This window comes from Mytilus edulis, chromosome 1 (genome assembly GCF_963676685.1).
Source record: "Mytilus edulis chromosome 1, xbMytEdul2.2, whole genome shotgun sequence".
Taxonomy (NCBI): domain Eukaryota; kingdom Metazoa; phylum Mollusca; class Bivalvia; order Mytilida; family Mytilidae; genus Mytilus; species Mytilus edulis.
Genome location: NC_092344.1, coordinates 87,257,379 through 87,272,679, shown reverse-complemented (window position 1 = coordinate 87,272,679; position 15,301 = coordinate 87,257,379). Strand labels below are relative to the sequence as shown.

The 15,301-nt window shown below is 32.6% G+C and overlaps 1 protein-coding gene across 7 annotated transcripts in view; it reads right to left on the bottom strand.

Annotated features, from left to right (window-relative positions):
* The window catches only part of LOC139515255 (protein starmaker-like), a 107,735-nt gene that overhangs the window by 30,201 nt on the left and 62,233 nt on the right, over positions 1 to 15,301 (bottom strand). For all 7 annotated transcript variants that reach the window (XM_071304834.1, XM_071304850.1, XM_071304842.1 and 4 more), the window contains one exon: positions 1,013 to 1,161. In XM_071304834.1, the coding sequence (XP_071160935.1) occupies positions 1,013 to 1,147 (135 nt within the window). In that variant the 5' untranslated portion in view covers positions 1,148 to 1,161. The remainder of the gene's footprint in view (positions 1 to 1,012; positions 1,162 to 15,301) is intronic.

The following is a 15,301-nucleotide window of genomic DNA, read 5'->3' as shown; positions in this document are numbered from 1 at the left end:
CAAATTGAAAATCTCTTTATATGCTAGGTGAATATTTATTAAATTTTACATTAAAGGCAAACTAACATTTGGATGAAAAAAATGAATCACAATGGCCTTCCATTTTATATTCCCAGGACGATGAGGGAAATTGAGTTTAATAAAAATGTCTTTAAAATCGTGCTGGGCACAAATTAAAATTTATCAACTTCCCAATAAATCTACAAATAAATTGTCAATTCAAAGCTGAAAAAGTTGAATACACATCCATCGATCTATTTTCATTGTTATTTCATTTGAAATCCCCCCTGATTGGAATATCAAATTTTTTTAATCATCATAATGGCTTGAATTATTTGTTTTTATTAATCTTTTATCTCAATGAAATTTCCATTCTTCTGGAACTTAAAATAACCAATTTTTAATTTCCAGTTTTATTAAAGTTTATCGAGAGCAATGAAACAGTCATATAGAATTTTCAATTTGTGAAATTGTTGATAATTATTTCACATCAAAGGCTTGTTCCAAGGAAACAATAGGATTCTTAAATACATAGAAAATAAATGCCAATTACATTTACAGAAAATAACTTTCAGAGGGCTTTATTACAAGAATTTAATGTCAATCCTTAAAGAAAAGAACCATATCATTTTGAAAATAACTTTTTATTACAATATTTCACAAGTTTTTCTGTTAATTTATTACATTTTTATGACCAATATGCACATTTGACAAAAAAATAATAATTTGTCTTCCAAGTCAAATGCCTTTCAATTATTATTACTAACACATGGATCCTAAGGACTTTAAATGAGTTCTCCGGCTTCTTTAATCAGTTACTGTTATACCATAGATGAGCTAACTAGAAATCACGGATAAAATGATAAATGCCTCCAAAATCTTGTTTTTTCCTAATAATCTAATAAGACTAATGGTTATATTCTAATTTCAAATTATGAATAATTTCATAGAGATTGAACAAAGCTTTTTTTACATTTAATCTAATCTATCACTATTTATAAAATCTTGATACCTTTCCCTTTCTGCTATCTCTTTTCTTCAATTTCTTTGACTTTTTCTTCAGATTTTCTTTCTTCCTCTTCCTCTTTTTCTTCGGTTCATCCAGATCTCCTTGAGTGGAGTCAGCAACCATTTTTGCTGCACTCATATTCTTTATCTAATCTGAAATATAAGATATTCATTAAGGGTTCATTTATACTTTAAAGGTGACTTTTGCTTTGATTGAATAAATAAATATAAAAGATGGAGTATGATTGCCAATGAGACATCTATTCAAAAAGGAAGTGAACAACAGGTTACTGTACAGCCTTCAACAATGAGCAAAACTTGTACCTTATACATACTGGTAGAAAGCTGTAAAATTCCAGAGATGACAAGATGTGATCTTTAATCACTTACTATTTTACGATCATTGTACATGTACCATTGTGCAATGGACCAATTTATATTCTTATTTCATTCATTCAACTTCTGAATTATATCAACCAATATTTGTTGTCTGAGCTGTACACAAGTAGGTCAGGGGATCAATTTTGGCTCTCTTAATTGTAAAATACGACCGTTTGACTGAGTGCTGGATTGTCAAAGTATAGAATTTTTGAATTTCTTTTTTTTAACTGGTAAAAATGGTAGGAATACCTCGTGAACATTTGTTATGAAATTTGTTTGTTAGAAATGTTTGAAAGCATACAGTCTCTACACTGAACGAAGTTGTTCTACTGGCTGTACTATTCTCTGTATGCATGGTGCAATGACTGTACATGCTGACAACATGTCACTCATCATTTTCTCAAAAGTGATGTTGTAAGTTCATTATTTATTATTCAGTTCACATCAAAGAGGTCAACTAAAAACCAAAACCTTATTCAGACAATTAAACACAACTAAAAAATATGTTTGTTTTGTTTGTACTAAATTTTTAATGTTCAAACTATTTACAATTATTAAAGTAGTCATTTTAGCCGTTGGCTGGTTTAACAGGAACCAACAAATATTGTAACCTGACATTGTGTTTAATAACTGTTAATAATTTAACCTTTAATTATAATATCCTGAAATCATTTTCTTCAACTAAAAATTCATCATTGATGGTGTACTTTATCAAACAAATTCATACCCAATGAACAGAAAACTCAAATTACTGAAACTGAGCTAAAATTTTCACTGTAGATAATTAGTTAGAATTAGGATTGTAAACATATTTGATATTGACCAAATAACTGGTGTATCTGTATATCAATCCATAAAAAAATCTAGCAAGGTCTTGTTATTTGATAACACCATATTAAGTCATAAACAGGAAGTTTTTTACAATTTGAAGACATTTTAGTCGGTTCTGTTGTCCATGATTTTAATGTAAATAAAATATATTAGAGTATACAGTACTATACAGTTACCCAATCTTATTCATTGAAGAATAATGGAAAAGGTGATAAACATATTTTGTTCAAATCAGTAGAACTAACAAAATAATTTCAAATCCCTCTTCAGTAATAAACTGAAAATTAAATATATAAATTCTACTATCTAGGACTATCTATTTAAAGTCAATGGTCAATTTGTATGTTGTTATTTCCAATAACCTTTTGTGGATACTAAACAGTTCCAAAGATATTTTAGAGTACATCCAATCTAAGACTCTCTCATCTTATAATAGTATCAAAACATTTGACTTTTCTACACTTAACACAAGTATTCCACATTCCAAACTAAAAGACAAATTGAAAGAGTTGGTATTGCTTTGATTCATTCAAAAGAATGATGAACGTAGATACAAGTATCTTGTCTTGGGGAGTGATAAATCCTATTCCTTAAAGAATCACTCTTATTCAAACAAAAATTCTCTGAAACTGACATTCTCAAGATGCCTGATTTCTTGATTGACAACATATTTGTTTCGTTAGGAGGACAAGTTTTTCAACAGACTGTCGAAATTCCAATAGGAACCAATTGTGCCCCACTTCTTGCCAACTTGTTTCTTTATTATTTAAGGCTGACTGCATACAGAAACTTCTTAGGAAGAAAGATAAGAAGTTAGCAATTATCCTTTAACTTTATGTTCCGCTATATAGATGATGTTCTCTCACTAAATAATACAAAATTAGGTGCCTATGTTGACAAATCTATCCCCTGGAGATAAAGGATACTACAGATACAGCTAAGTCTGCCTCATATCTTGACTTACATCTAGAAATTGACAATGAGGTTTGGTTGAAAACAAACTTTACGACAAAAGAGATGATTTCAGCTTCCCAATTGTGAACTTTCCATTTCTATGTAGCAACATTCAGCGCCTGCATATGGAGTGTATATCTCACAATTGATACGATATTCCTGGGCTTGTATTTCCAATCATGATTTCCTTGATAGAGGATTGCTACTCACAAGGCAGCTTAATTAAACCAAGAGTTCCAAATGGTGAGGTTGAAATCATCTCTTTGTAAATTTTATGGACGCCATAACGAGTTGGTTGACCGTTATGATATAACTGTTTCACAAATGATATTGGATATGTTTCTTATGTCGTAACTACAATACCCTTTCCCTTTTCACGAACGTGACCTACCAAATTAGACTATTTACTGTATTTGTAATAACATAAGCAACACGACGGTTGCCACATGTGGAGCAGGATCTGCTTACCCTTCCGGAGCACCTGATATCACTCCAAGTTTTTGGTGGGGTTCGTGTTCCTTAATCTTTAGTTTTCTATGTTGTGTATTTTGTACTATTATTTGTCTGTTTGTCTTTTTATTTTTAATTTTTGTAGTTGTCAGTTTATTTTTTATCTATGAGTTTGACTCTCCCTCTGGTATCTTTCGTCCCTCTTCTATACCAAGATGCCAAAGTTTTCAAGTAGTCTATGTTGTTTTTGCCAACAGCCTGTACCCAGTTTCCAAAGTGTTCAAGTAACTTATGTTGTTTTTGCCAATAACATGTACCAAGATGCCAAAGTGTTCAAGTAGTCTATGTTGTTTTCAGCAATAACATGAATCCAAGTGCCAAAGTGTTAAGGTAATCTATGTTGTTAATGACAATAGCCTGTACCAAGATGCCAAAGTGTTAAAGTAGTTTATGTTTTTTTGCCAATAACATGTACCCAGATGTTTTAAGTGTTCAAACAGTCTATGCAGTTATTGGCATAACATGTACCCAGGTGCCAAAGTGTTAAAGTATTCTATATTTTTATTGTCAATAACATGCATCCAGGTGCCAAAGTGTACAAGCAGTCTATTTTATTTTTGCCAATTACATGCCAAAGTGTTTAAGTTGTCGATGTTGGTTTTTTTTCAATAACATGTACCCAGGTAACAAAGTGTTTAAGTTGTCTATGTTGTTATTGTCTATAACATGTACCCAGGTACTGAAGTATACAAGAAGTTATTAATTGCCAAGTACATGTACAATGTGCCCTGAGATGCCAAGGTTTTCAAATAATATATGAAGTAACATATATAACAAGAATGTGTCCCCAGTACACGAATGCCCAACTCGCACTATCATTTTCTATGTTCAGTGGACCGTGAAATTGGGGTAAACCCTCTAATTTGGCATTAAAATTAGAAAGATCATATCATAGGGAACATGTATACTAAGTTTGAAGTCGATTGGACTTCAACTTCATCAAAAACTACCTTGACCAAAAACTTTAACCTGAAGAGGGACAGACGGACAGACGAACGAACGAACGAATGAACGGACGGACAAACGAACGAACAGATGGACGGACGAACGGACGCACAGACCAGAAAACATAATGCCCCTCTACTATCGTAGGTGGGGCATAAAAAGTTCTCAGAGACAGTTTGTTCAATGTAGTCAATATCTTTTTTGTACAACGAGGCCTCAGTGAGAGAATGATATATGTAGTAAATTCACAAAACCTCTACTGATGACATTAGCAAACCTGTATGAAGAGACCCTAAAGCTTGATGGGTCTATGTTGTCAACATGTTCCGATACCAAAGAGTTTCAGAAGCCATGTGTTCTATATATTCATCACATCAGTCTACCTGTATCCAAGGGACCTTTGTGAAAGTGCATTATTTACTTAATTGACAACTAGCGGTCACAGGTATTGATCATATTGTGAGAATGACCTGCATCCAAACATATCTTGGATAAAAGAATATTATTACATACTATTAGGTCTATTTGTACCCAGGGGAAGATTTGAGGGAATGAACAAGATGACATTGACCTGTCACATTCGCTCTAACCTATCATCCTTAGGGATCACATTATCTATAGTCATTTATCAATAAAAGAAATGTGATTAAGTAACATGCAAAGTATTCGTGCTTTATTTTGAAAACTTTTTTTTTCTGTCCATAAAATTTACCCTGATAAAAAATATGTTACCGCTATCATTGAAGAAAACACAAAGAAGTTGTTACTTCCACTTGAGAGGAATTTTCTGTTCAAATAAACAAAACTTATGGAATGCTTATTTCTGCTACAAAAATTCCCCCAAATCTATGAACATGTAATTCATAGTTAAAGACAACACAGCATTGAGAGGTCACTGTTATTTAATTGTATGGTATAAACATACCAACAATGTTTACAGACATGGGTCATAATCAGTCTATTTATGTTAAAGCACAACTAATATTCTCTACAGTAAAGAAAACTCATTATATAAAAAAGAAATCATGTCAAAATTTAGAAAATTGATCTAAGCAACATAAATGTATGGATGTTAAAATCATTAATTCCCAATGGAGGATGAATGCACTCAACTGACAAGTGCTGTTGGAGTTCTTAAATTTCATTCAATTCCCAAAAATACAAATTTTTAATGGTTTTTAAGGCCACTTTTTCAATAATGAGAGCAATGTCATATAATTGGAAGTCATTGATTACATACAACTAGAGGCCCACTGCTTCTTAGTGTCTTAGTTTCACTATTGAAATAGAACTATTTCTAACCCTTAAATTATTTTTAAAAATGTTGAAAATTTAAACCATTGCATCTCTTTTACTTTTAATTATCTATGAGATAAAAAAAAAAAAACAAACAAGAGGCTCTCAAGAGCCTGAATCGCTCACCTGAATTTTTTTGGTTTAATCTCTCATCAATGATTGTTTTGGCTTTTCAATTTATTTAAATGTTCTTTGAATCGTCCTATTTTCTTCAAAAGCAAAAAAAAATAATTTTCTCCTATGTTCTATTTTAGCCATAGGAGCTATGTTTCTTGACATACAAGGAAATGAAATATAAAATTTATACTAGATACTCTGAAACTCTGAAACTCATTTAGCCTAAGTTTGGCTGAAATTGATACAGCAATTTCAAAAGAGAAGATTTTTTTAAAGTAAGTCAACATGATGAACAAATTGTGAAAAAAGTCTTTAAAGGGCAATAACTCCTAAAGAGGTCAATTGACAATTTTGGTCAAATTGACTTATTTGTAGATCTTACTTTGCTGATCATTTTTGCTGTTTACAGTTTATCTTTATCTATAATAATATTCAAGATAATGACCAAAAACTGCAAAATTTCCTAAAAAATTACCAATTAAGTGGCAGCAACCCAACAATTGGATGTTTGATTCATCTGAAAATTTCAGGGCTGATAGATATTGACCTAATGAACATTTTTACTCCATGTCAGATTTGCTCTTAATGCTTTCGTTTTTGAGATATAAGCCAAAAACTGCATTTGATTCTATGTTCTATTTTAAGTAACGGCGGCCATGTTTTTTGACGGATCAAAAATCAAAGCACACACATTGTGCAGGATAATCTAAGGAACAATCATGCTAAGTTTTAACCAAATCCATTCAGTAGTTTCAGAGGAGAAGATTTTTTAAAGTTAGCAAATATGATGAACAAATTGTGAAAAATTGTCATTAAAGGACAATAACCCCTTAAGGGGTCAATTGACAATTTTGGTCATATTAACTTATTTGTAGATCTTACTTTGCTGATCTTTTTTGCTGTTTACAGTTTATCTTTATCTATAATAATATTCAAGATAATGACCAAAAACTGCAAAATTTCCTTAAAATTACCAATTAAGTGGCAGCAACCCAACAATGGTTTGTTTGATTCATCTGAAAATTTCAGGGCTGATAGATCTTGACCTAATGAACATGTTTACCCCTTGTCAGATTTGCTCTAAATGCTTTCGTTTTTGAGATATAAGCCAAAAACTGCATTTGACCCCTATGTTCTATTTTAAGTAACGGCGGCCATGTTTTTTGACGGATCAAAAATCGAAGTGCACATTTTGTGCAGGATATACTAAGGAACAATCATGTTAAGTTTCATTCAAATCCATTCAGTAGTTTCAGAGGAGAAGATGTTTGAAAAATTGTTAACGACGACGACGACGACGTCGACGACGACGACGACGACGACGGACGCCAAGTGATGAGAAAAGCTCACATGGCCTTTTAGGCCAGGTGAGCTAAAAAACTATACACATATAGAGGCCTCATAAAAATCCTCAAGAATAATTTTTCAAAAAACTCAAAATAAATGAATACAAATAAAATAGAAATTTCATTTTATAATGAAAACAGTTATGCCCAATGCTTCATTGAATGTTATTAGAAAGGTTGAAAATTTACCTTAATATGTTGTCTAGATTCCTCTTTATGAATTCAAATAACTAGAGGCTCTCAAGAGCCTGTGTCGCTCACCTGTTAATGTGTTTACTGATGTCGGCCATCTTCGTTGGTAGGCGGGGTCATTAGACACTTTTTAAAAAAATAGATACCCTAATATTATGATTGTGGCCAAGTTTGGTTAAATTTGGCCAAGTCGTTTTAGAAAAGATTTTTATACAAGTTACAAAAATGACGAAAAGTTGTTCAATATTGACTATAAAGGGCATTAACTCCTTAAGGGGTCCTCTAACAATTCTGATCATGCTGACTTATTTGTAGATCTTACTTTGCTGAACATTATTGCTGTTTACAGTTTATCTCTATCTATAATAGTATTCAAGATAATAACCAAAAACTGCAAAATTTCCTTAAAATCACCAATTTTAGGGCAGCAACCCAACAACAGGTTGTCCGCTTCAACTCAAAATTTGTGAGGGGATATATCTTATTCTGATGGACATTTAAATCTTGAAAGATTTGCCCTAAATGTCTTAGTTTCAAAGATATAAAGCAAAAACTGCATTTTACCACTATGTTCTAATTTTAGCCATGTCGGCCATTTTGTTTGGCAGGCTGGGTCATCAGACACATTTTTTAAACTATAAACCACAATGATAATTGTGGCCAAGTTTGGTTAAATTTGGCAAAGTAGTTTTGGAGAAGAAGATTTTTAGAAAAGTTACAAAAAATGACGAAAAGTTGTTAAAAATTTACTATAAAGGGCAATAACTCCTTAAGGGGTCACCTGACAATTTTGGTCATGTTGACTTATTTGTAGGTCTTACTTTGCTGAACATTACTGCTGTTTACAGTTTATCTCTATCTATAATAGTATTCAAGATAATAACCAACTAGAGGCTCTAAAGAGCCTGTGTCGCTCACCTTGGTCTATTAAACAAAGGACGCAGATGGATTCATGACAAAATTGTGTTTTCAAATTTGGTGATGGTGATGTGTTTGTAAATCTTACTTTACTGAACATTCTTGCTGCTTACAATTATCTCTATCTATAATGAACTTGGCCCAGTAGTTTCAGAGGAGAAGATTTTTGTAAAAGATAACTAAGATTTACAAAAAATGGTTCAAAATTGACTATAAAGGGCAATAACTCCTAAAGGGGTCAACTGACCATTTCAGTCATGTTGACTTATTTGTAAATCTTACTTTTCTGAACATTATTGCTGTTTACAGTTTATCTCTATCTATAATAATATTCAAGATAATAACCAAAAACAGCAAAATTTCCTTAAAATTACCAATTCAGGGGCAGCAACCCAACAACAGGTCGTCCGATTCATCTGAAAATTTCAGGGCAGATAGATCTTGACCTGATTATCAATTTTACTACATGTCAGATTTGCTCTAAACGCTTTTGTTTTTGAGTTATAAGCCAAAAACTGAATTTTACCCCTATGTTCTATTTTTAGCCGTGGCGGCCATCTTGGTTGGTTGACCGGATCACGCCACACATTTTTTAAACTAAATACCCCAAAGATGATTGTGGCCAAGTTTGGTTTAATTTGGCCCAGTGGTTTCAGAGGAGAAGATTTTTGTAATAGATTACTAAGATTTACAATAAATGGTTAAAAATTTACTATAAAGGGCAATAACTCCTAAAGGGGTCAACTGACCATTTCAGTCATGTTGACTTATTTGTAAATCTTACTTTGCTGAACATTATTGCTGTTTACAGTTTATCTCTATCTATAATAATATTCAAGATAAATAACCAAAAACAGCAAAATTTCCTTAAAATTACCAATTCAGGGGCAGCAACCCAACAACAGGTTGTCCGATTCATCTGTAAATTTCAGGGCAGATAGATCTTGACCTGATAATCAATTTTACTACTGTCAGATTTGCTCTAAATGCTTTGGTTTTTGAGTTGTAAGGCAAAAACTGAATTTTACGCCTATGTTCTATTTTTAGCTGTTGCGGCCATCTTGGTTGGTTGGCCGGGTCACGCCACACATTTTTTAAACTAGATACCCCAATGATGATTGTGGCCAAGTTTGGTTTAATTTGGCCCAGTAGTTTCAGAGAAGAAGATTTTTGTAAAAGATTACTAAGATTTACGAAAAATGGTTAAAAATTGACTATAAAGGGCAATAACTCCTAAAGGGGTCAACTGACCATTTCGGTCATGTTGACTTATTTGTAAATCTCACTTTGCTGAACATTATTGCTGTTTACAGTTTATCTCTATCTATAATAATATTCAAGATAATAACCAAAAACAGCAAAATTTCCTTAAAATTACCAATTCAGGGGCAGCAACCCAACAATGGGTTGTCCGATTCATCTGAAAATTGCAGGGCAGATTGATCTTGACCTAATAAACAATTTTACCCCATGTCAGATTTGCTCTAAATGCTTTGATTTTTGAGTTATAAGCCAAAAACTGCATTTTACCCCTATGTTCTATTTTTAGCCATGGCGGCCATCTTGGTTGGTTGGCCGGGTCACGCCACACATTTTTTAAACTAGATACCCCAATGATGATTGTGGCCAAGTTTGGTTTAATTTGGCCCAGTAGTTTCAGAGGAGAAGAATTTTGTAAAAGTTAACGACGACGGACGACGACAACGACGGACGACGGACGACGACGGACGACGGACGCAAAGTGATGGGAAAAGCTCACTTGGCCCTTCGGGCCAGGTGAGCTAAAAACTGCAAAATTTCCTTAAAATAACCATTTCACAGGCAGCAACCCAACAACAGGTTGTCCGATTCGTCTGAAAATTTCAAGGCAGATAGATCTTGACCTGATCAACCATTTTACCCTACGTCAGATTTGCTCTAAATGCTTTGGTTTTTGAGTTATTAGCCAAAAACTGCATTTTACCCCTATGTTCTATTTTTAGCCATGGCGGCCATCTTGGTTGGTTTGACGGGTCACGCCACACATTTTTTAAACTAGATACCCCAAGGATGATTGTGGCCAAGTTTGGTAGAATTTGGCCCAGTAGTTTCAGAGGAGAAGATTTTTGTAAAAGTTTACGGACGACGGACGCAGGACGACGGACGACGGACGCCAAGTGATGAGAAAAGCTCACTTGACCTTTCAGGTCAGGTGAGCTTAAAAGGTTGCAATGCTGATAAAATTAATTGTAGTGCATGGTGAGATTTTAGGGGAGAAACATACAAAATCATCTAGATGTCAATTTTTTTTATTTTACTACAACAATCTTGACAATGTCTGTTATTTTGAATTTATTTATGTGATAGTTTAATTCTTCATGATTTTCCGTGGTCAGGGAGGAGGACCTTATATAAATCAAATGTGTGTAATATATCTTTGTCAATTTTGAATCTATGTAAATCAACAAAGCATTGCTTAAGTACTCCTACTTTATAGTATCTGAGAAATAGAACATATCGTGAAAAATTTCATGTTAACTGGTGAACCATGAAAATTAGGTCAATGTTAGATGAACCCTGTTACACATCATACACTATACGATCATTCTTTAGCCATTGAATAATGTTATACAATTACTTATATTATCTAAGTAACAGAGTATAAGGAAATTAACAAAGACCAATGAAACATAAAATGCTATTAGTCAGATAAACTCTGTAAGACAAACATGTACACCATACAATCATTCCTTATACCAAATATAGTTGACCTGTAGCTTATTTCATCTGATAAATAAAAATCTCATCTTGAAAACCTAATGTTGACCATTGCATCATGAAAATGAGGCCAAGGACAAATGTCAGACAGAAACCTCAGATCGAATGGACAAGTTTTTTATTTCTGAAATATGATGCTTTATGAAGAGTTATTGTGTCTATCTCAGGATTAGCAATCCTATACCTCACATTCTGTTATTGTCTCTATCGCAGGATTAGCAATCCTATACCTCACATTCTGTTATTGTGTCTATCGCAGGATTAGCAATCCTATACCTCACATACTGTTATTGTGTCTATCGCAGGATTAGCAATCCTATACCTCACATTCTGTTATTGTCTCTATCGCAGGATTAGCAATCCTATACCTCACATTCTGTTATTGTCTCTATCGCAGGATTAGCAATCCTATACCTCACATTCTGTTATTGTCTCTATCGCAGGATTAGCAATCCTATACCTCACATTCTGTTATTGTCTCTATCGCAGGATTAGCAATCCTATACCTCACATTCTGTTATTGTCTCTATCGCAGGATTAGCAATCCTATACCTCACATTCTGTTATTGTCTCTATCGCAGGATTAGCAATCCTATACCTCACATTCTGTTATTGTCTCTATCGCAGGATTAGCAATCCTATACCTCACATTCTGTTATTGTCTCTATCGCAGGATTAGCAATCCTATACCTCACATTCTGTTATTGTCTCTATCGCAGGATTAGCAATCCTATACCTCACATTCTGTTATTGTCTCTATCGCAGGATTAGCAATCCTATACCTCACATTCTGTTATTGTCTCTATCGCAGGATTAGCAATCCTATACCTCACATTCTGTTATTGTCTCTATCGCAGGATTAGCAATCCTATACCTCACATTCTGTTATTGTCTCTATCGCAGGATTAGCAATCCTATACCTCACATTCTGTTATTGTCTCTATCGCAGGATTAGCAATCCTATACCTCACATTCTGCATTCTACCTTTTGACATTACAAAAAAAAAAATGTGGCACCACGTCTAAGCTTATACCAACATAACAACATTATAAGGTCATTAAAAGACAGAGACTTATACAGCAAAATTTTGAACTTAAATTTTTACTTCTAAAGTAAGATTTCAATGTACTGTGGATTCATTTACTTTCGTAGGTAACAATTTTTTTTTATTAATTGCTGAAAACTCTCATATTCATGAATATTTGATTTGGAGGTTTTGCCAATCTCTGTATACAAAGCCTATACAAAATATGATATTTGTTGAACATTTGAATTCATGGTTCAAAAATGTTGTAAAGATTGCTCACTTACTACAACTCATCATTATAACGCTGTGGAGAAGTATAAAATTATTCTCTTCCATAGAAGACAGATGAAAAGACAGAGCCGGGTATATCAGACCTGCTTCTGCCTTCTGTAACACACAGAAAAACCATATATTTTATAATCCATTTGGATACTATAAATGTAGGATTTTTTTGCAGAAAGAAGATGTGGTATGATTGCCAGTGAGACCTGTGCTCTTAATACCCCTTCTACACCATTTTTTGAAAATATGCATCAATATTTTTGGGCAATTTTCAAAAAGATTTTTGATCCCAAAATATAGAGCACATTTGTAAGTATCTAATAAATAATTCACAATCTTTGTCTATATGGACAACATCTTTAGTGTAAATTTTAGGTACTTGCATGTCCTCAATATTACTTACTTACAAAATTGTGCCAAAATAAGCATATTTTGCAACTTTTGTAGAAAAATAAATTAATTTTGTAATACTTAAACTTTAAATATTAAGGCTTAATAGGACCATTTAGAGGTCAATCTATATCTATGACGGTCACCAATTGATGAAAAAAATTGTATGGTATATTCACTCAGGAACTAGTTGTTTTTTTAGAGCACTAGAAATTATGAACTCCTACTGATGAAAATGTAAACCAAGTGAGAGTTAACCATGACAGACAACTAATTTCCCAAGACATGTTTAATTCTAAGTCTGAAAGTTTTTCTATTCTATAATGTGTACACTTTTAGAAAACATTTGAATTTTTTATAAGCACAATAAAGTTTCTATCTAGTTTTGTGCTTGTAAACCTTATCAGTCTTCGTTAAATAAAGAACGTCTAAAATTTTCTGTCACAAACATTTTGAACAAACACAATCAAATTTTTCATTAAGTTTGAAATTTAATTTTGCCGACAATTTGAAAGCCCTGATAAGGTTTATATTGTCGGACTTAATGGGCTGTTGTTTCCGATTTGCTTTGATTATTACATGATTTAGGACGCCACTATCAAATTTAATGGTTTAGTTTTACATTTAATCCAAGATGCATATAAATGATAATAGTTATTGGTCAAACTGCTATAAAAAGTTGGTGATATCAAATATCAAATTTTCTAAGAAATTAGTGTTGCCTTAATTTTAGCGATATCTTTATCCAAGCGTTATGGAAGAATTTTCCACTGTAAATTTATCGCTTTGACAATCGATAGTTTTAAAGGCTGCAGATGTTTGTTTGATTACGGTAATGCTGCAATCTGATTAGGTTAAAATCTGAAGATTAGTCAAAACTGTCATTATTTTAATAAATTTTAGTTCAACTGATAAAATTTAATGAAAATAAACTGCATTGTTGCAACTAAAATGGTTATGGCAATGAGGAGATCAATAATATCTTGAAGGAAATGACTGGAAAACATGTCCAATTCAAATGACTCATGTCAAACAATGAAAATTTTAATTTAGACAATTTATCAAAATTTCGTTAAATAACACAATGCATCATTTTAGCTGTCACAAACAGTGGAAACTGAAATCCAAGAAAAATTCCAAGCTTTAATTATTTATTGGCACAAATTGTCCCACGGCTAAACTTTCAACTCTTTTTTTGAATTATTAGAATTCTAATCCAGGACGGTGCAACAAAGGCATAGTAATAAAAAAGCATTAAATAATCAAAACTGAACAAAACTTGTCAAATACAAATGTTAGATGCATTCAATTATGCACATGCCGTAGCATTTTAACAATGGCCAGTGCAGACAAGAATAATTAAAGTGGGTAGTGTCTTTCTCTGTCCTTGGCATGTGAAGTTTTCTCTACAATTTTTTATCAAACTTTATTTTTGCATGAACCAAATTTAGGTTCATTAGTTAGAAAGTTTCTAAACATTTACCATTGAAACTGTTAATGTTGAATGTTTTTATTGCTGTATGAGCTTTATAAATGTTTAAGCTATGCATCTTTCTATCCCAGTAGTATTACAGAAGTGGAGTACATACCAGCACAGTATTATAAATGAAAAGGGTAACAGATTACATTTCTAAGGGGAATACTACCAGTATATTCACAAGTCTTCCCAAGACTGAACCTAACATACAGAAACTGTAAAAAGTAGGCCATAACAGTCTAAACTCCTGCAAATTGTCAGGCTGGATTTTTTTTGGGGTGTCAATAATAATCTTATAAGTTGATTTGAATTGGCACTAAGATTTATAATGTGTTGTCTGTATGGTCAAATGGGTGAAATCGCCTGAGTTAAAGCTATATGGCAGCCATTTTGGATTTGACAGAGAAATATAAAATTTTGTATATGTCCAATTTTCAATCCTAACATTTAGAATTCAGCCCATTATCAAGTCTTTTCTAACTTTATTTTGTATGTGTTTCAAATACTACTTTTTTCAACTCATTCTCTTTTTTTTTCAACTGACATAAAATCTATCCTTTAACATCACAACTGAGACCATCACATCACATGTTAAATCACCAATAAGATTTGAGTGAACTGTCTATAACTAGAAAACAAGCCATTCTATGCAGATTGTTTTCCTCATCAAAATAGATAATCTTTTAAAATCTTTTTAAAGTTTAACGAAAAAACCTTCGATTAATGCCTTGGGGAAATTACCTCCCTTTAAATTTTTATCAGTAATTCATCACATCTTAATGAAATCTCCATGCAAAAATTATAAGGAGAAAAAAGAAAGAATTACAGTATCTGACTGGTAGACTTGTTGTCAAATTTACATATGTCTA